The following is a 21541-nucleotide window of genomic DNA, read 5'->3' as shown; positions in this document are numbered from 1 at the left end:
TTAATCAAGTTCCTCGCTGAGTAAGAAAGATATTTTAACTTGTGAATTAGAAGGTTTTTTCCCTGAGTGGGACAGACTGTGCAGACCATTGTCCATTGAGTGCATTGCTGCTGGTGCTGGGAAACGCCTGAATATCACAGAGTTCACTTTGCAAAGGCCTGATGGTCTCTCTATGAATTCACAATGGGCTGTAGATTGCGGCCTCTCTGGGTGCGTACAATGTGCACACACACCCGAAGAGGCCTCGCAAGTTCAGGTTCTCGATATACATGCGCTGAGAACCGACATTTGCGATCTGCCAAAATGACCGATCGCACGCATCCCCGGGAGAAGGACACTTGCGGGCGAAGATTTGGGCTCTTTGCTCAACTCCTGCCCAGCGAATGTCCTTCAAACACTTATGCCTGGTAAAAGCAGGCGTATAGCTTGCATTTACCAGCTTAAGAGTTTTAAAACATAGGAATATTACATTTGATCATTAATTTTTATATTTAAAAACCCTGTTCAGTAAGGTAAGTTTATTTTTAACCCTATTAAAACATATTTAAAAAAAAAATTTCTAAAACATTTAATTAAATTCAATTTCAATTAATTTTAAATATGTGAGCTGTTTCTTTTCTTTATTGTCTTGTGTTTTTGGGGGCATTCTCATAGTAATGGGAGCTCATACAAACGGAACTCCCATTTTTATCAATGAGAATACTCCATGTTCATTGGTGGTCCAGGCCCCCGTGATCCCAGGATGCGCTTATGTTCCTGGGATGTGTGAGCCCATATGCTGGGCTACGCATCTAGGCCTCGGACCATAAGTGTTCGTTCCTCCGGGACCACCGGGTACTTTTGGGGGGGGGGGGGAAGAAAAATATCGGTTAGACATGTCCGCCCGCAGGAAGCCTCCGACGGCGATTTTTGGGCCATAGTGTTCTCAACTAATTTGTAGATTCAGTATTCAATTCGACCTGCAGTTGCACATCTCTAATTTGTTGAGAGTTCCTGGTTCTGGGGCATTAGGTGGAGGAAATTGGACTGAAGACCTGTGCATTCCTAGGGAATGCCTTGGAATGGACAGGAAACTCTCATCTTAAACAGGTTTCAGTGGTATGCTAATGAGGCAGCAGTGATATTAAAATGCCTCCTGCTTCATTCTCCCGAGTTTTCTGCCCGTTGGATGCTCAGGGGAGAAGGTCACATGGGCAAAGTGGGCCTTGGAGGTTGTGGCCAGTCCTGTCAGATTTAAGGATGTGCAAAGTGGCCACCAGCAATCTCCTCGCACCTCCTAAAAGGCAAGTTTGTCATGTATCCTACATGTAATTGTCATGTATCCTACATGGCTACTGTTTGTACTATCACAAGGTGTGCACAGCAGTGGGAGTCTCGTAGGTTACCTGTACAGGTGGGCCTGGCCTAGTATAAAAGGCAGGCCACCAGGTGTGATCCTCACTCTGGTGTTATCAATAAAGGACTGAGGTCACTACAGTTTAAGTACAACACACTGCCTCGTGGAGTCATTATCAGAGCATCCTAAGACACAACAGTAATGGGCCACCAAGGGGGAATAGCTGGAGAGCATCTAACTCGTGTTTGTGACTGTGGGCCTTAAAAATTCTGGGGATTTATGGCTGAACTGAGCCTTTCAGAGCTGCAGCAGAAGATATGTTCCCTCCTCCTATCTGGGGTGCATGCCTATTTCTGGGGGAGGGGGGGGGTTCATGCTCGTGAATGAGCTGAAGCAAAAATACATGCCGTTTCAGCTATACTTCTAGTTGGATGCAGTGCAGCTGTGACCTGTCTGACCAACACTGGGTGGGGGAGGGGAGGAAAATTACCTTCTATTGCCATTAAGGTTATAAAAAAAAATTCATGTCTTGAGCATATATGGGACAGGATTTCTGTTGCTTGAATGTGCTGACCTGATCATGTGTGACCATCAAACTCATTGTAGTGACTGTAACCTATGAATAGTCATCAAGCAAGAAAGGAAAAATGTGTCTTTATGTACCACTTAATGCACCGTTCGGAGTTTGCGAAGTGCTTTACAGCCGTTGAGTTACTTTTTGAAAGTGCAGTCACTTAGTAAGCACAGCAAGGTCCCAAAAATAGGCTGAGATGAATAACGAGAACCCTTTTTTCTTGGTGTTGGTTGAGCGAGTAATGATCACAAGATAATTCCAGATAAAAACGACCATCTGGTCCATCTTAATTCACCCCTCCAGAGAAATCCTAACACTAATTGTAGCATCCAATTATTTCTTAAATTATCCCAGGGTTTTTGTCTTCATTACTCTATTTGGAAGTTTATTCCACATGTTCATCACTCTGAAGAAGAATTTCCTGATCATCCTAAATTTACCTTTTATTAATTTGACCCAGTGTTCCCAAGTTCATAGTTTAATTTAAAGCAATGATCCAGATTTTACTATCCTTATCATAGGCAGTCCCTCGGAATCCAGGAAGATTTGCTTCCATTCCTAAAGTGAGATCTTTGGTGGGTGAACAGTCCGACATGAGAGCCACAAACTCTGTCACAGGTGGGACAGATATTCGTCGGGGGAAGTGGGCGTGGCACTGATTTGCTGCACGCTTCTTCCGCTGCCTGCCCCTGACCTCTTCACGTCGCAGCGTTGAGTTTCGAAGAGCTCAACGCCCTACCGCATGCACTTTATCCACCTAGGGAGGTCTTCGGCCAGGGTCTCCCAGGCGTCAGTGGTGATATCGCACTTAATCAGGGAGGCTTTGAGGGTGTCCTTGTAACGTTTCCGCTGCCCACCTTTGGCTCACTTGCCATGAAGGAGCTCCGCATAGAGCAGTTGCTTAGGGAGTCTCGTGTCTGGCAAGCTTAACGATCTTTTATTCCTCTTGTCCGCCTTATATTTTAATGCCCTCTTTTCTCAGGCAATCCCTCGGAGTCGAGGATGACTTGCTTCCGCACTAAAAATGAGTTCTCGTGACTGATGAGTCCAATGCGGGATCTACAGTCTCTGTCGCAGGTGGGGCAGACGGTGGTCGAAGGAACGGGTGGGTGGGGTGCTTAGGTTGCCATGCGCTCCTTCTACTGTTTACGCTTGGCTTCAGCTTGCTCTCGGCGTAGAGACTCGGTGGTTTGGCGCCTTCCTCCATTTTGTGCAATCTTGGGCCAGGGATTCCCAGGTGTCGGTGGGGATGTTGCACTTTTTCAAGGAGGCTTTGAGGGTGTCCTTGAAGCATTTCCTCTGCCCACCTGGGGCTCGCTTGCAGTGTCGGAGCTCAGAGTAGAGCACTTGCTTTGGGAGTCTCGTATCGGGCATGCGGACAATGTGGCCCGCCCAACGGAGTTGATAGAGGGTGGTCAGTGCTTCGATGCTGGGGATGTTGGCCTGATTGAGGATGTAGGACCTTGCAGAGGCAGCGTTGGTGGTACTTCTCCAATGCTTTGACGCGCCTGTTGTACATAGTCCATGTCTCTGAGCCATATAGAAGGGTGGGTATCACTATTGCTCTGTAGACCATGAGCTTGGTGCCGGGTTTGAGGTCCTGGTCTTCAAACATACACTCTTCCTCAGGTGACCGAAGGCTGCACTGGCACACTGGAAGCGGAGTTGGACCTCGTTGTCTATGTCTGCCCTTGTTGATAGGCTTCCAACATGTGGAAAATGGTCCATGTTGTCCAAGGCCTTGTCGTGGATTTTGATAATCAGGGAGCAGCGCTGCGTGGCGGGGGGCAGATTGGTAGAGGACCTTTGTCTTACGGATGTTTAGTGTAAGGCCCATGCTCTCGTATGCTTCGGTGAAGGTGTTGATGATGGTTTGGAATTCGGCCTCTGAGTGTGCGCAGTTGCAGGCTTTGTCTGCATACTGTAATTCATTGACAGGATGGGACGACCTTGGATCTGGCCTGGAAGTAGCAGAGGTTGAACAGATTCCCGTTTGTTCTGTAGATTAGCTCTACTTCAGCGGGGAGCTTATTACGGGTGAGATGGATCATTGCAGCGAGGAAGATTGAGAAGAGCGTTAGTGCAATGACACAGCCCTGCTTGTCCCCAATCCGAATGTGGATTGGGTCTGTGGTGGATCCGTTGGTCAGGATCACGGCTTGCATGTCGTCGTGATCCAGACGAAGGATGGTGACAAACTTTTGGGAACAGCCGATTTTGAGGAGGCCGCTCCATAATCCCTCACGGTTGACCGTGTCGAAGGCCTTTGTGAGGTCAAAGAAGGTCATGTACAGGAGTTGGTGTTGTTCCCTGCATTTCTCTTGGATTTGCCGCACAGTGGAGATCATATCCATTGTGCCCCTTAGTGGGCGAAATCTGCATTGCGACTCTGGGAGTTCTTCAGCCCACCATTTTGTCCATTTCCCTATTTTGTTCAACTTATTCTGTAAGTTCTGAGCTGTCTCCTCCGATTCAACTTCCCTCCTAGTTTGGTAGCATCAGCAAATTTGATTACTTTGCATTGAGTATTTGAATCTAAGTACTTTATGTAAGTTAGAAACCGTACTAATCCCAGCACTGAGCCTTGGAATATCCCACACAGCACTTTACTACACTCCAACATAACTCCTTCCACACGTACTTGTTGTTTCCTACCTTTCAACCAGTTTCTTATTCTGAATCCTTGTAGCTTTGAGTTTAATAGTCTTTCCTATAGAACTTTTAACAAGAGCCTTTTGGAAGTCAAGACCCACCACGTCATAAGGCATTCCACAGTGCCCTTGGGTTACCACTTTTTCAAAGAAGTCGAGGAGGACCTTCTGCATCCATGCTGATAACTAGGTTACTGTGGTACAGATGATCCTTGAGCTTACTTCTGAAAATTGATTCCATTATTTTACTTGGAATTAAATTAAAACTAATGGGTCAATAGTTTCTCGTGTCTGTTTTGTCACCCTTTTAAAATATGGTTACATTAGCCTGGTTACAGTCTAGTGTTGCCTCCCCAATGCCCATTGGTTCCCTCATGATAATGGTTAGTGCCTTAAAATTCTGCTCTCTTGTCTTTCTCTCTCTCTCTCAAATACTATCCATTCTTGGGGATTTATTTTAAGCCCATTTAGCATGTCTAGAAATTCCATCTCCGAAATGGTGACATCATTCATTATATTTGGGATATCTTTGTTTTGAGAGCAATTGTTCCTTGAGCAAGATGCTGGTGCAAATCCTGCTCTTCTCAAAGTGCTATGGGATGTTTTACATCCACCTGGGCAGGCAAATTGTTTTGTCTCATCTGAGGGTAATTGAAAGGGGGAAATCACGTTTTGATCTGTAGACAGCACAATTGCAAGAATGCCTGAATGTGTAGCAGGCTTGGAGGGATCAGCAGTAGGAGGGGGTCCCAGCTTCGCAGTTGCACTTGTGGAGGTGGTGTTGGCTAAAATCAAGGTGAGAAGAGATCAACTCTTGGGCACTGAGAGCAAGAACAGTATAAACCTTCTGGGAATCCAGGCCCCCAACACAAACAGGAATAACTTAATCAGATCAGTGAAGCAGTACCTCTCTTTTGAAGCCATGCTGGGAATCCCAAATAACCATCAAAATTTCGAAGTGATGATAAATCTCTCTGCTTTCTGTCAACTTCCATACAATAATGATAATTGTGGAGGTCTAATTTTTTCCTTTCGTATAACAGAATCACATGAGCCTTCCTCCAGTCCATGAGTACCAGCCCAGACCTCGGTGAGCTGTTTAATACATGAGCTATTGCTTGATAAATGGCATTTCCCATTTTCTTCAGCACTTTGGTGTAAATGGCGTCATGCGCGGTAACATGATCGACTTTTTTTAATGTAATTTTAGCTAAGACTGTATCTGCAGTTGCTGCTGTTGAAACTAGTTTAGATGCAGACCTATTGTGACCTGCTGAGATTGGCATTGTCTTCAGCCGGGAAACCTGAAGCAAAGCCTCTGTTTCACTCATCACTCATATCTTCAGCTTCCCATATAACCTGGCCTGATAAAATCACTTGGGCTCAAAGCAATCTTTTCTGACGTCTTAACAAAACTGAGAAAACCTTTGCCATCCTAGCTACAATAGTCCCTTTCGAGCTCTCCTAAACCTGATGTTAGTTATTCCCCGCTCTGTTTTATACTCATCTCCAATCTCTTGACAATTGTTCCTTTTACAATTTTTATATAATAAAATACTTTTTAGATAAGCTCCCTGTTTAGCCATTTGAACCACTTTTGCACGAATCCTCCCTGTTATCCTAAGGATATATGAGGCTCCTTGTTCATCAGCATAGATTTAAATATCAATTTAATTTCTCTCCTGTATCGCAGTTATTCTTTACCAACTTCATTATCTAATGTACCTTTCCCAATTCTTCCCTCATTCGTGAAAATGTTGCCCTTCTCACATTGGGTGCTAACATTAATTTATCAGCAAATATTACTTCTCTGCTCAAAAAGAGGGAAATGAAGAAGCCATACAACTACATGAAATTGACTAGAAACCCTCATTAGAAATAAAATTAAATGAATACTTAGGGAATGGACCGATGGAGATAATCAACATGAGCTTGTGAAGGGCAGGTCATGTTTGACAAACCTGCCCAAGTGTGTTTGAGAGAATAATGAGAAGTATAGATGGGGCATTGAAGTAGATGTAGTGTATATAGAATATCAGAACTTATTTAATCAAGTGCCACAAGAAAAATTGTTTAGGACAAATGGAACTCATTGCATGAAGGAAAATTGACGGCATGGATAGGGAGATAGCTAAAAGACACAGCAAAGAATTGCAATCAATGGATGTTTCATCAATTTTGACAATAGCTCGAGGGATGCCCCAGGGATCGATATTGGGACCATTTTTATTCCTCGCACTTGTGTATAGCTTATTAAAAATCCTGCGTCGGCGCGCAACTCCTGTCTGAGCCATTTGACTTTCTGTTGTCATGTTTTTCTCTCAATTATCGTATAAATTTTTTCCCATTGTAAATTTCTTTCTACACGTTTAAAATGGCTAACAAGTGCATAGGTGTCACTCTGTGCAGTCTAGCCAATGGGTTCCTTAAATTCTGTCAAAATGCTTTCTGAAATGTTTTCATTATTTTTCCTTCGAACTTCAAAATATGGGTTTAACCCCCCCCCCCCCCACAAAATTAAAAAAAAAAACAATTACAAAAAAAAATCCAAAATATATTTCATAACATGACTACATTTCTCTATTAGATTGTCTTTGATGAAGGATTTTAATGGTGAATAGGAAAATACTATTTCCTCTGGTTGGAGAATTAGTGGCAAGGGTTCATCAATTTAACACTGTGAGGAGAGAGGTTAAGAGCAATTTCTTTATGCAGAGGGTTATTGGAGCATGGATTGCTTTCAGAGGAAATGATTGATGCAGAGACCATTGAGGGAAAATTGGACAAATATTTGAAGCAGAGGTAGATGCAGGGTTATGGGGCGAGTGCAATTAGTTAGCTCAATGTGTTAAATGACCTCTTGTGACGCAAGCATCTATGGATGTGATGCACAGTTGGATGTAATGTACTTTTGGATGTAATTTGCAGTGTGACATTTACAGGTGGGATTTTTTTTCAGGGTAAATAGTGCCAACCAAATGTTGAGGTAATGTATGTGGTACTTTTTATTCCCCTAGGTAAACTCTGAGTTTTATACAGGATGGTTGGATCACTGGGGTTGGAAACACTCTGTGGTTAAGAAGGAGATTGTTGCTAAATCATTGGACGAAATTCTTGCCCTTGGAGCCAATGTTAACATGCAAGTATTATCTTTATGCCTTCTAACAAGTTTCCGATGTTTTTAAAAAAAAAAAAAACTGAATGTTCCAATTTCCTTTTTGAAATCTAATCTTTATTTTGATGTCTCCAGGTATATGTTTGAAGGTGGAACAAGCTTTGGCTACTGGAATGGTGAGAGTCGAGCAGTAATTTTAATGCTACTGATTCCTGAGAACACTGAGTCAGTCAACAACTTGAACTTTAATAGTACTAATCATTGATTACTGGGAACAGTGAGCTTCTAACATTGATGCAGAAATCTTGGTTTCTTCTTCCCGTGGACGTTCGACTAAAAATAGGAGAAAAGATGCACATTTACCTTTTGGTCGAATGCTCACCAGAGATCCCGGTCCTGAGGTGGCCTCCTTGTGCAACAGAGCATGTTCACGTTGGGACGTCCATAGGAGTCACGTGGGCCTGGACACCCAATCACGGTAAAGTATTTTCTCATTCATAGTAATAGGAGTTTCGTAAGTCGGAAACTCCTATTACTATGAATGAAAAACACCCAAAGACTACATAAAATATTTAAAAAACACCTTCCATAAATACATTATAGAAATTAAAGTTGATAGAAATGTTTTTGAAAATAATTTTTGCCGATTTCAAAAAAAAACTTTTTAATTATGGTTTGAAATAAAATTACCTGAGAGGGCAGGGTTTTTAACAAATATATATTTTTAAATTATACTTTTATGTTTTTGATATGTTTTACTACTCTTATGCTGGTAAAAATAGGCTATCAGGCGCAAGAGTTTTAAGGACATTCGCAGGGCAAGAGCTGGGCAAATAGCCCAATCTCTGCCGTGGAAATGTCCTTCTCTCTGAGATGCGGCCATCTGTCAAACCAGAAACTTGACAGACCGGAAAAAACGTTTTTTGGCGCACGCGCATTGCGTGCTGAAAACCAGCTTTTCTAATGCCTTCCCGGGCAGGCCGGAATTTCAGGACCAATAACTTCCACGGTACCAATCACTAATTAGTGGGAATGGTGAGGGTCGAACAATAACTTTAACAATACCAGTTGCTAATTGTTGGGAACAATGAGAGTCCAATTCTAACTTCCAATCACGAATTACTGGGGTTAATGTGAACTTAACAATTTTATTAGTACTAATAACTTGGAAAAGGAGCTGAGGGCAAAAAATTAATTAAGAACTGGCTCATGAAAGCTTACTGTCAGCAGGAAATACATTTTACAAGAGTATGGACTAGGTGTAAAAACACTTCAGTTGGCAAAATTTCCCTCCAATGACAGCTGATTTAGACTTGGGATGGGGAACACAATCTGGAAATTTGATAACGGCACAAATGTAAGAGGTTTGGGAAACAACAACAACTTGCATTTATATAGCGCCTTTAATGTAGTCAAACATCCCAAGGCGCTGAACAGTGAGAAGGACTATAAACTACTTCAGGAAACAAAGAACTTGCATTTATATAGCACCCTTCATGCCCCACGACGTTCCAAAGTGCTCCACAGGCAATTTTTGAAGTGTAATCACTGTTGTAATACGGGGAAACACAATTTGCACACAGTAACTTCCCACAAACCGGAATGAGATAAATGAGATGGTAATATGCGTTTGTAGTGTTGACACCGGGAAAGCGCTTCTCATCTTTGAATCATATCCATGGAATACTCCCAGGACATGTGTCGAGAGTGCCTTTAAATATTTAAATGAGCTAACCACATTTTCATGTGCGGTCACTTGAACTTGGTGCGGGCTGTGCTTGGTTTAAATGGGCGACCTCTTATTCTGAAACTATGCCCCCTAGTTCTAGATTTTTCACACACGGGGAAAAGCATCAGGACCACGTTATTAACCCCAGTGAGTCGGTGCTCAATGCTATCATATTGTCACTTTTGATTTCAGATGATGCACTTGTAAGACTCCCACACAATGGCCAGTAATTTGCAGCACTGCGGGCGCTGGTGCGTACGAGGTGCTTGCGCACTGTAAGGGCCGCGCAAGTTCCGGGTTTTTGTGCACGATGCGCATGTGCGAAAACCCAGAACTTCGTTCTGTCAAGAATCTACTTGACAGATCCAATGCATCCCTGGGAAAAAGGCATTCGCGGGTGAAGGGTTAGGTAATTTGCTCAACGAATGCCCGTGAAATTCTTATGCCTGGTAAAAGCAGGCATAAGGTCTGCTTTTACAAATGCCAGAGTTTAAATAAACATTAAAAATATATTTTTTTCAACCACAAATAAGGTACGGTTATTTTTTTTTTAGCCTCTTTAAAACATTTAAATTTCATTTTCAAAAAATTAAATTTTGGTTTTAAATATTTAATTAAATGGCATTTTAATTAATTTTAAATATATAATGTTTTTTAAAAATGTATTTGATGTGTACGTGTATTTTGGGTGTATTCCCATTCATGCTTATGGGGTTACTGTACATACGGAATCCCCATAAGCATGAATGGGGATCCCCTTCTTTTATTGGTTGGGCTGGCCCACGTGATCCCAGAAGCACTTCCAAACCGCATGCGCCCCTGAGATACATGGGCCTCTACCCGGTGAGTCCGTGTACCTCCCGGACCACCAGGTTCGCAGGCATTTTATTTGTGGATCGGAGGCATTTCCCCGTGGGAAGCTTTCGACTGAAAATTCCGGGCTGATGTGGTGCAATCAGTCCAAGCTCTGTACCCATACCATCACAAAAACAAAGAACACATACACTAGTCCACTTGGAGGGATTCTTAGTGAACAGAGAAAGATAGATTCACTCTGCTATCTCTCCTGCCAACAGTGCAGAAGCTATTTCTCCCCAGCATCCTTTCTCTGTCTTGACTCTTTTCACAACCGCTCTGCTGCCTTTTCTTTTTCTTCTGTCCGTGTTGATTTTTTAAGACTGGCAGGCATCAAAGGCTCAAAACAGCAACCCATTCCATATTTAAAACATCTCTCGACTGCCGCTGGTCAGCAAGGGACTGACTGGAGCAGCTGTAGACGAGCTTTTGCCCAATGTGATATCCAGGTCTCTCTGGACTGTGAAACCCCTAACAAGGTGTGGTGTGCTGTTTGCCGCCACTCTCTGCAGATCCATGGTGCTTGGAATCAACCTACAAGCTCTCCGTCTCGCATTACCTCAGCCCTCTTCAAGTGTGGGGTTCTCAGGCCTTGCCCAATTCAGTAAGCCATTACAGAAGCTACCCATACCAGACTAATAATGACGGCCCTGCACTGCATAGGAACATAGGACTCTGGAGTAGGCCATTCAGCTCCTCGAGCCTGTTCCGCTATTCAGTGAGATCCTGGCTGATCTGTAACCTAACTCCATAAACCTGCCTTTGGTCCATATCCCATAATATCATCGGTTAACTAAAAACTATCAATCCCAGATTTTAAAATGAACAATTGATCTAGTATCACTTGCCGTTTGCAGAGTTCCAAACTTCTACCGCCTTTTCACTCCTAATTTCAGTCCTGAAAGATTTGGTTCTAATGATGCCCCCATATCCTAGAATCCCTAACCAGCGGAAATAGTTTCTCTCTATCTACCCTATCTGTTCCCTTTTAATATCTTGAAAAACTTTTATCAAATCAACCCTTAACCTTCTAAATTCTAGGCAATACAACCCAATTTGTGTAATCTCTCCTCGTACTTTAACCCTTGGAGTCCGGGTACCATTCTGGTAAACCTACGCTGCACTCCTTCCAAGGCCAATATATCCTTCCTAAGGTGTGGTGCCCAGAACGGCTCACAGTACTCCAGGTGTGGTCTAACCAGGGCTTTGTACAGCTGCAGCATAACTTCTACCCCCTTGTATTCTAGTCCTCCAGATATAAAGACCAACATTGCATTAGCCTTTTTGATTATTTTCTGTACCTGTTCATGACATTTTAATGATCTATGTACTTGGACAGCCTAGTCTCTTTGGACCGCCACTGTTTTTAGCTTTGCACCATTTAGAAAGTACCCTGTCCTATCCTTTTTAGGTCCTGACATTTGCCTACATTGAAATCCATTTGCCACAGTTTTGCCTATTCATTTAATCTACCAATATACCGTTGTAATTTTATGCCTTCATCTACAATGCCGCCTACCTTTGTGTTGTCTGCAAATTTGGATATGTGGCTTTCTATGCAATCATCTAAGTTGTTAATAAATACTGTGGATAATTGTGGCTCCAACACAGATCCCTGTGGGACATCACTAGTCACATCCTGCCAATTAGAGTACCTGCCTATTATCCCTACTTTCTGTCTCCTGCTGCTGAGCCAATTCCCTAACCAGGTCAATAATTTGCCCTCAATTCCATGGGCTTCTGCCTTAGTTAACAGTCCTACAGTCTCTTATGTAGGACTTTATCAAATGCCTTTTGGAAGTCCATATAAATAACATCCATAGACAGTTTAGTAACCTCATCAGAAGATTTAATCGGGCTTGTCGGCCGTGACCTAACTTTCACAAACCTATGCTGGCTCCCTCTGATCAATTGATCACTCTATCCTTCATTATAGACTCTCGCAATTTCCTGACAACAGATGTTAGGCTAACTGGTCTATAAATTCCTGGTCTCCCTCTCTCGCAGGCTGATTAGAAGTCTGACCGGCTCTGTCAGCATGTGCCACAGCTCTGTCACACAGACAGCATGTGAACGCTCCTTCCATGGCTGTAAACATCATTAAACCAGCCGATTGGGTGGTTAGTCCTATGTCGCAGGAGCGTTTTATGTGCTCCCACAGCCCATATGATGAGCGGGGTTCCACCCACACCCACTGGCTGCAAGTATCCCTGCTGGATGTCAACCCAGGCATGAAGGGCTGAATGGCCTCTGCTGTCTGATTGTATGTCTTGCGAATGAGCAGACATTGCAAATGAAATAACGAGAAACTTTTATAATCTTTGGAAAAACACATCAAAAATTTCAGTTTAAAAAAAAAAAAACATTTATATGGACGTTCTTAAACATTTATACATGGGTTTCTCCCAAATCACTTCTAGCTTTTAACTGTGGAACACCGTCGGCCTTCCAGAAAGAGGCGCCACAGCCTGGTGTGCAGAAGTATTTGTCCTGCTATCAGTAGAGGAGGGAATGGGCCTCTGCAGCAAACCCCATCGTCATCACTCATGCAGCGGGAGTTGGATACAGCGACTGAAACAATCCACCTCCAGTGAGGGCAGAGAGAAATATCCAAGGCAGTCATTTTTGAGCTGGACACTTGGCCATAGGCCTTTCCATCCCATTTAACACTCCGGGGCTACCCAGAAACTGGTGGATTAAGATCTTTGCGTGGTACATTGACCTGGATTTTGGGGTCGGCGGCGTAACTACGGACTACGCCGCCGGCAACCAAACCGAATGTGTGCTCACCTGATGGGGACCCTCCTTCAAGAACTTGCTGGCAGACGCTGTGCAATCGAGAGCAGCGTAGTGGCCCACGGATCCCAGAGGTGCACCTTGTGTGGAAATGTACCTGGGATCCCCTGGGCCGGTGCCCCAAGCAGCAAACAGAAGGGGTCTCGTTATTTATTACATAGATGTTTATGCCCAGTAAATCCCAGGAGGCTCTAGTGATGAAGGTTTGCTTTTTTTTTTATTCTATTCCTCACTTTCTGCACGGATTTATTTTAAGCTTGTGCTCCACGTGCATGCAAAAAATATATAAATAAAACCTTCAATGTAGCAACTGCTTCCTCCGAACTTTTCACGGACAATAAATACTTTATGGAGAAAATCCTAAAATGCTTCCCTTTGCGTCCTCATATAGTTAAAATGACTTGAATTTGTCAGGAGGTAGGCCCTTGCGCTATGGAAACAGGCCCTGCCCTGCGTCTGTCTGCACCAACCGTATTTGGGCAGCTGTTGGCCAATTAGCCCAACTCTGCGCCAACAATGAGGATCTCCCAGTCGGCGCGGATCGTCTGTCAAGTCGCAACTTGACCGATCGCAAATTCGGGATTTAACGTCCATTTCAAAGGCGCACTCCGAGAGTGCACCGTGATACCGACTGCAAAATCCGGGCCAATGCTCTTGTTCTTATAAGCATTGCATCCACTGACTTGCCATGAGCAACAAGAGGAGAAATTTGTGTTTTGCTACTTGTTTTTCAACACTTTTTTAATGTTTCAATAGGAGCAAACTCTCCATATTGGCCACAGCCAACGAGCTACGACTACGAGGCCCCTCTGTCAGAAGCAGGCGACCCAACTGACAAATACTTCAGCATCAGGGAAGTTATCGGAAAGGTAAGGGACACGGCAATGTAGAAATTGGAAGATGCCTCATTCCCAACACGATTGCATGTCGTAGTCCCATACAAATCCACTGACCACAGTGCATCAATCACATACTATTGGGGGAAGGCTTTGTTTGGGAGGAGGCCACATTGTCTACATTGAGTTATTTTTCCATGTACCATAGAAACATAGAAAATAGGTCCTTCGAGCCTGCACCGCCATTCAATGAGCTCATGGCTGAACATGCAACTTCAGTACCACATTCCTGCTTTCTCGCCATACCCCTTGATCCCCCTAGTAGTAAGGACTACATCTAACTCCTTTTTGAATATATTCAGTGAATTGGCCTCAACAGCTTTCTGTGGTAGAGAATTCCACAGGTTCACCATTCTCTGGGTGAAGAAGTTTCTCCTCATCTCAGTCCTAAATGGCTTCCCCCTTATCCTTCGACTGTGGCCCCTGGTTCTGGACTTCCCAACGTTGGGAACATTCTTCCTGCATCTAACCTGTCTAAACCCGTCAGAATTTTAAACGTTTCTATGAGATCACCTCTCATTCTTCTGAACTCCAGTGAATACAAGCCCAGTTGATCCAGTCTTTCTTGATCTGTCAGTCCCGCCAGCCCGGGAATCAGTCTGTGGTGAACCTTCGCTGCTCTCCCTCAATAGCAAGAATGTCCTTCCTCAAGTTAGGAGACCAAAACTGTACACAATACTCCAGGTGTGGCCTCACCAAGGCCCTGTACAACTGTAGTAACACCTCCCTGCCCCTGTACTCATACCCGTGCTATGAAGGCCAACATGTCAAATTCTACTCCCATTAAGTTCTGTTTGTTATCTAGTTGCCAGTAGCAACTCTGTATCGACTGCCTTTGTAAGTCACGCCCTCCAATGAATACCAGAGAGCAAAGATTTCTCTGAGCATTTGGAATGCAGCGCAAACAAAGGGTCCCAACTCCATCAGCAATTTGGGGCATTTAAGAAAGGGACGGGTCTGGAGCTCAAATATCCTGCAGCAAGGCAAAGCCAGTTTTACTCAGCCGAGAAGGGACCATATGTCCCTGGTTTAGATTTATCTGCCAACATTGGGCAGTCGTGTACGGTTTCACCCGGAGGAGGAGCAGGGCTGTTAGTACAGTCGCAGGAGTGCCTGTGTGTGTGGAACTCTTGCACATACACCAGCCGGAACCATAAGTGGCGGTCGTGCCTGGACTACAGCGAGGCAGGCACTGCGCGCACCAGTGCCAAACTGCGCTGGCTCGGCATAACATCATGTCGGCTCATTTAATTATTTTGTAGCAGTCTCTGCACATTGTGCGTGACTTTCTGGGAGCATCATTTAAAAACAACATCCATCACATTTCGACAAAGTCCTCAAAATGTAATCCGTACATTTGGGTCCACGGTGAATGCAGTTGTTTTGTACGCTGTGTCCTGCACGCTGTTAATGTGTACATCGCAGCTGCGCGCAAGTTCTGTAGCCTGATGTTAGGAGTCATTTAGGGACCCCAAAGAGTTTAACTGTTCCAGCTTCCCGACTGCTGTCATACTTGCCGTCTTTGTCATCGCAAGCAAACGCTAAGCATGGGCCATGCTACAGTCAAAGTAGTTGAGTCGCGCACAGCGCCTCCCGTAGCTTCTCACCAGCTGCGGGGTGGTGGATGCTGAACGGAGGAGGCCAGCAGTGTGTTACTTAAATGGCTGAGCTCACTGCAGTTCTGGTGCTGATGCTGCAGGACCACATTTTAGGCTTCGCGTTAATGCTCATCGCTGACGTATTGTTATTTTTGGTTTTGAGTGGTGGAGGTGGAGGGCTAATGGCTGCTGCGACAATGCTATCGTTTATTAAAAAAAAATCCCGCTGCCCCTGGGCCCCCTGCTGGATTTACCCATTAAAGGCTAAACAACCAAGGCAAGAGTGGCGCCAATATAAAGTATAGAGTCACCAGGAGTAACATTTTTTTGTTTCCTCCCTCCTACCAATGCCATTATAGGGAGGCCCCCTAATTGAAATAACTGGGGCCTTAATGAGGTCCTAGCACACTGGTTGGCCAGATGGGCATGGAGTTGGTCTCTATACACGCAGTGCGTACCGTCGCATTGTTTAGCTCCATTGTGTACTCTGCATTGTGTACTGTGGAACATGTATGGAACTGAATCTTTCAAACAAATCTGGGTTAAATCTTTGTTGGCTGGAGGCTGTTAGAAGACCAAGTGTCACAGCAGATAGTGGGAGAGGACTAAAACGGTAAGCAGCTGGCTGCAGGGTGAGCAAGACAAAAACATATCTGCAGGGGATACATAAGCAAGGCCGAGGAATAGCGGAGGAAGATGGAGAAACAGAGGAGAAATTGGAGGGTTTGAAAGAGAATGAATGAAACTAGTCAAGTCAAAAGAATTTAAGTGACGTGCGTATGTGTGTGTATGCATGCGCACACGGGACCAGTTTGGACTGTGATTCCCCTGCAGTCAAATAGCCTTCCGCACCCACCGTCGGGGATACACACCTGAAAAGCAGCCACTTCAGTTGGAGGGTTAACACCACTTGTGGGACCGTACAACTGCAGGAGAAGATTGCAACAGGAAAGGAAGGGGGAAATTTGGGGGTGGAAATCGGAGAACAAAAAGTATCAAACGCTCAAACCAAAGTTAGTTTTGTTTGGAGAAATATAAATAAGAGCAGCACTGGCGTGATATGACTAGAATCCTGTTTATCTCTCGTGCTGTAAAGTAGTCGCAAGCTGCTTGGATGCCAGCCACACATGGAGATAAACACAAGTTCTCTTATCTGCTCAACTGCAGCCAGCAGCAACCCATTCCCAGTCACTTTCCAGCTTCTGCCGGAAACAACTTCAAAACCAAAGGCAGTTTCTCGGAGGAAGAGGACAAGGCTCTGTGTCTAGGGGAGTGTGCTGCAAGAGGCTTGAGAACAAGCAGCGATGACAGAGGAATCCCACAGAGTTCTTGTCAAACGCTTCCTAGGGACTGCTTGCTTCCTTTGCAGCTCTCTTTCCCTGGATCACACGCAGCCTGGAATATCCACGATGTTTTATATTCATTGTGTAATGTGCTAGTGTAAGATTTAGGATCTCGGGTCACACACACATACCCAAAGGGTCTTAGGAGTTGTAAGGCATTTATTAAAGGAGCGGTAGTTCAAATATAGTCAAACGCAGCACACAATCAGGATAGACATACGACCGTGACAAGTAGCTGGTATTAGTCCCGATCGGACAGCCGGCTGGTAGCACAAACAGTTCTTATCGTCACCGTCTTCCCTGAAATGCCTTCTGGGTCTTTCTTTTATTCTCTTTTTAGGGGTGGGCCTGGTGTAGGATATGGACAGGACCATTTAACCCATGATATGTCGGGTTCTTTGTCTCAACTCTTGGGTGAGACCCTCCCCTTCACATCCTCCCAGGGTTGGAGTCAGACAGGCCGTTCTTGGCCTTCAGATGTTTGGAGCTTCCCGTTATCAGTTATTGATGTTCACGCTGTTCAAGTTGCTTTAGCTATTGTACCCTAGAATGAATCCTTCAATTCTAACACCAGTCTGAAGAGACATCCTGGTCTCAAGTTAGTTCTTCCAATCCACAATTTCTTACATTCCCTTTGAGAAGGAAATAGCCTGATTGACTTCTCACAACCAGCTTTTGACTGCTCTAGCTATTGCTAAGTTATTTGCTTGTTGCTTTCTCCACTTGGATGTTACTTAGTGGGGAGACTTAAAAATGAAGATTTTCCCCTTTCTTAGAGGATAAGCATCACCATCAGGACTGCTCTTCAATGTAACAATTCCAGAAAATGTTCCACAACACAATTTTTTTTTATTTAACGTAATTTTTCAATGAGAATCCCTCGACTTATTAGCAATTCACAGAGGAGATCATCACACATTAGTTCAGGCTGAATCTGGACCAATTTATATTTTAAGATTTTAATGCAAGATCCGTGTCAGCCCTGGCCTGGTGATAGCACACCGGGCCCTGAGCTAGAAGGTCGTAGGCCCAAGCCTCACCCCAGCAGTTTGAGCACACAATCCAGGGAGTACCGAGGGGGCACTACACTGCCGGAGACGCTGTCCTGCGGATGAAGCATCAAACTATTGCAAGAGTATGGAGATCAAAATCTAATCATGTTTTTCTCTTTTCTTTCATTAGTACAAAATGTTACCCGTTGGTCCGATACTTCCTGCAACCCCAAAATTTGCATATGGGTTAATACAAGTTAAAAAGGTAATAATCGGCTACACTTGGTTTCTATAAGGTTGAATTCGTAGTCATGGTGCTGTGTGTGAATATTCTTTGTGATATGGTGACGGAGAATTGGCCACAAATGTCAGCCTTGGCTCAGTGGGTAGCACTCTCATCTCTGAGTCGGAAGCTTGTGGGTTCAAAGGAGTGCTGCACTGTCTGAGATGCCATCTTTCGGATGAGACGTTAAACCGAGGCCCCCTCAGTTGGGTTAGAAAAGATCCCATGATATTATTTGAAGAATAGAAGGGGCGTTCTCCCCGATGTCCTGGCCAGTACTTATCTCTCAATAATCATCACTAAAACAGATTATCTGGTGATTATCTCACAGCTGTTTGTGGGATCTTGGGTGTGCGCAAATTGGCTGCTATGCTTGTCGACAAAACAGTCGGCCATTTGAGGGAGTAGCATGCAGCGGCCCACCCTGGAAATCGGCGCGGTCCCATCAGCAGGCCGGAGCCATTAGAGGGAGCAGCGTGCGGTGGCAGACCACTTGAGGGAGCAGCGCGTGCTGCTGCAGGAGGGTGATGGCTGATTGCAGCGCGGGCAGGTATAGCTGGAGCGGCGAGGCCGGGGTGGAGGAGCGGCAAGAGTTAATAGAGGGATGTGATCGGGGCCCAGGAGAGGCGTGAGTTCGGGGCCCTGAAGAGGCGCGAGGGCCCAGGGGCAGCACGGGCCAGCCCACACTGCAATATGTGTGCGCACTAGGTCCGTGCAGCAGAGCTGGTCTCCAGTCGTCTTGGTTAATCCTTGCCACTGGACCAAGACCGAGCTCTGTCAAGCCCGTGTGGTGGCTGGGGTGCAACGGCCACCACACGTTTTTAAAAAAAAAAAAAAAAAAATCCATGCACAGGCATCTTCTACCCTTCAAGCTGTAGTTCGGGATCCGGAATATTAGTTCCTTTATTGAAACCTGTGAACTTATACCTTTTTTGGCGTGGAAGCAAGTCATCCTTGATACGAGGGACTGCCTATGATAATGATGAGTAACTATACTTCAAAAGTAATTTATTTTAGATATCCCGAGGATGCGAAAGTGCTACAGGTTCTATCACAATGGGTGTGAAATTGGTTTTGAGCGGCAGCACAAAATGGCATTAATGAATCGTCAGCCCATTTTAAACTCTGGGAAGCAGTTTTATTCTATATACAGGAGGGAGAGCACATATGGGATGCTTCCAAACCAGTCCAATTGTAGTGTTTGGACAGTGGTTTTTCTAATGGAACACAATCCTTGTAGTGGTTGGATCAAAGACAGCCCTTTACTCATTCACATTCATTTTCTCTCTCTTTCTCTCTCGCCTCTCAAGACATCTACATAATCAGTGGCGATGTTCCGTTTATAAATCATTTCTTGATTTAACATTCAAAGTTAACTATAATATTTGTTTTCTTATAAATCTGTGTGTTTCTTGCTTGAAATAACCATTTTGTGTTGCTGTCAAAAGTACTGTAAAGAAGTTGCTATTGGAACATTACAAAACGTGCAAAGAATTCCTCTGATAATTCAACAAGTAACCCCAAACCGTGCTTTCAGATGAGATGTTAAACCGTGACCATGTCTGCTCTGTCAGATCGCCATAAAAGATTTCGAAAACGAGCTGAGGACCATATTTATTCCTCAACCAACATCACCAAAAACAGATTATCTGATCATGATCACATGCTGTTTGTGGGAGCTACATTACAACAGTGACTACACTTTAAAAGTGCTTCACTGGTTCGAAAATGCTTTGGGACATTGAGATCGTGAAAGGCACAAGTCTTTTTCTTGTTTCCCTCACTCTCTCTCTCTCTCTCTCTCTCTCCCTCTCTCTCTCTCTCTCTCTTTTTCTTATCTTTCTCTCTTTCTTTCTTGTCTCTCTCTCTCTTGTCTCTCTCTCTCTTGTCTCTTTCTTCGCTCTCTCTTTCTTCGCGCTCTCTCCCCCCGGCGCGCGCGCTCTCTCCCCCCGGCGCGCGCTCTCTCCCCCCGGCGCGCCCTCTCTCTCCCCCCCGGCGCGCCCTCTCTCTCCCCCCCGGCGCGCCCTCTCTCTCCCCCCCGGCGCGCCCTCTCTCTCCCCCCCGGCGCGCCCTCTCTCTCCCCCCCGGCGCGCCCTCTCTCTCCCCCCCGGCGCGCCCTCTCTCTCCCCCCCGGCGCGCCCTCTCTCTCCCCCCCGGCGCGCCCTCTCTCTCCCCCCCGGCGCGCCCTCTCTCTCCCCCCCGGCGCGCCCTCTCTCTCCCCCCCGGCGCGCCCTCTCTCTCCCCCCCGGCGCGCCCTCTCTCTCCCCCCCGGCGCGCCCTCCTCTCCCCCCCCGGCGCGCCCTCTCTCTCCCCCCCGGCGCGCCCTCTCTCCCCCCCCGGCGCGCCCTCTCTCCCCCCCGGCGCGCCCTCTCTCTCCCCCCCGGCGCGCCCTCTCTCTCCCCCCCGGCGCGCCCTCTCTCTCCCCCCCGGCGCGCCCTCTCTCTCCCCCCCGGCGCGCCCTCTCTCTCCCCCCCGGCGCGCCCTCTCTCTCCCCCCCGGCGCGCCCTCTCTCTCCCCCCCGGCGCGCCCTCTCTCTCCCCCCCGGCGCGCCCTCTCTCTCCCCCCCGGCGCGCCCTCTCTCTCCCCCCCGGCGCGCCCTCTCTCTCCCCCCCGGCGCGCCCTCTCTCTCCCCCCCGGCGCGCCCTCTCTCTCCCCCCCGGCGCGCCCTCTCTCTCCCCCCCGGCGCGCCCTCTCTCTCCCCCCCGGCGCGCCCTCTCTCTCCCCCCCGGCGCGCCCTCTCTCTCCCCCCCGGCGCGCCCTCTCTCTCCCCCCCGGCGCGCCCTCTCTCTCCCCCCCGGCGCGCCCTCTCTCTCCCCCCCGGCGCGCCCTCTCTCCCCCCCGGCGCGCCCTCTCTCCCCCCCGGCGCGCCCTCTCTCTCCCCCCCGGCGCGCCCTCTCTCCCCCCCGGCGCGCCCTCTCTCCCCCCCGGCGCGCCCTCTCTCCCCCCCGGCGCGCCCTCTCTCCCCCCCGGCGCGCCCTCTCTCCCCCCCGGCGCGCCCTCTCTCCCCCCCGGCGCGCCCTCTCTCCCCCCCGGCGCGCCCTCTCTCCCCCCCGGCGCGCCCTCTCTCCCCCCCGGCGCGCCCTCTCTCCCCCCCCGGCGCGCCCTCTCTCCCCCCCGGCGCGCCCTCTCTCCCCCCCGGCGCGCCCTCTCTCCCCCCGGCGCGCCCTCTCTCCCCCCCGGCGCGCCCTCTCTCCCCCCGGCGCGCCCTCTCTCCCCCCCGGCGCGCCCTCTCTCCCCCCGGCGCGCCCTCTCTCCCCCCCGGCGCGCCCTCTCTCCCCCCCGGCGCGCCCTCTCTCCCCCCCCGGCGCGCCCTCTCTCCCCCCCGCCCCCCCCCCCGCGCCCCCCCCCGGCGCCTCTCTCCCCCCCCGGCCGC

The 21541-nt window shown here is 47.1% G+C and overlaps 1 protein-coding gene across 3 annotated transcripts in view; it reads left to right on the top strand.

Moving 5' to 3' along the window:
* The window catches only part of LOC139257940 (beta-galactosidase-like), a 75970-nt gene that overhangs the window by 27346 nt on the left and 27083 nt on the right, over positions 1-21541 (top strand). For all 3 annotated transcript variants that reach the window (XM_070874684.1, XM_070874682.1, XM_070874683.1), the window contains 4 exons: positions 7579-7700; positions 7812-7852; positions 13813-13925; positions 18076-18150. In XM_070874684.1, coding sequence (XP_070730785.1) covers positions 7579-7700; positions 7812-7852; positions 13813-13925; positions 18076-18150 — 351 coding nt within the window. The remainder of the gene's footprint in view (positions 1-7578; positions 7701-7811; positions 7853-13812; positions 13926-18075; positions 18151-21541) is intronic.

This window comes from Pristiophorus japonicus, unplaced genomic scaffold (genome assembly GCF_044704955.1).
Source record: "Pristiophorus japonicus isolate sPriJap1 unplaced genomic scaffold, sPriJap1.hap1 HAP1_SCAFFOLD_937, whole genome shotgun sequence".
Lineage (NCBI taxonomy): Eukaryota > Metazoa > Chordata > Chondrichthyes > Pristiophoridae > Pristiophorus > Pristiophorus japonicus.
The sequence above is the reverse complement of the archived record's forward strand: the minus strand, read 5'-3'. Positions and strand labels throughout refer to the sequence as shown.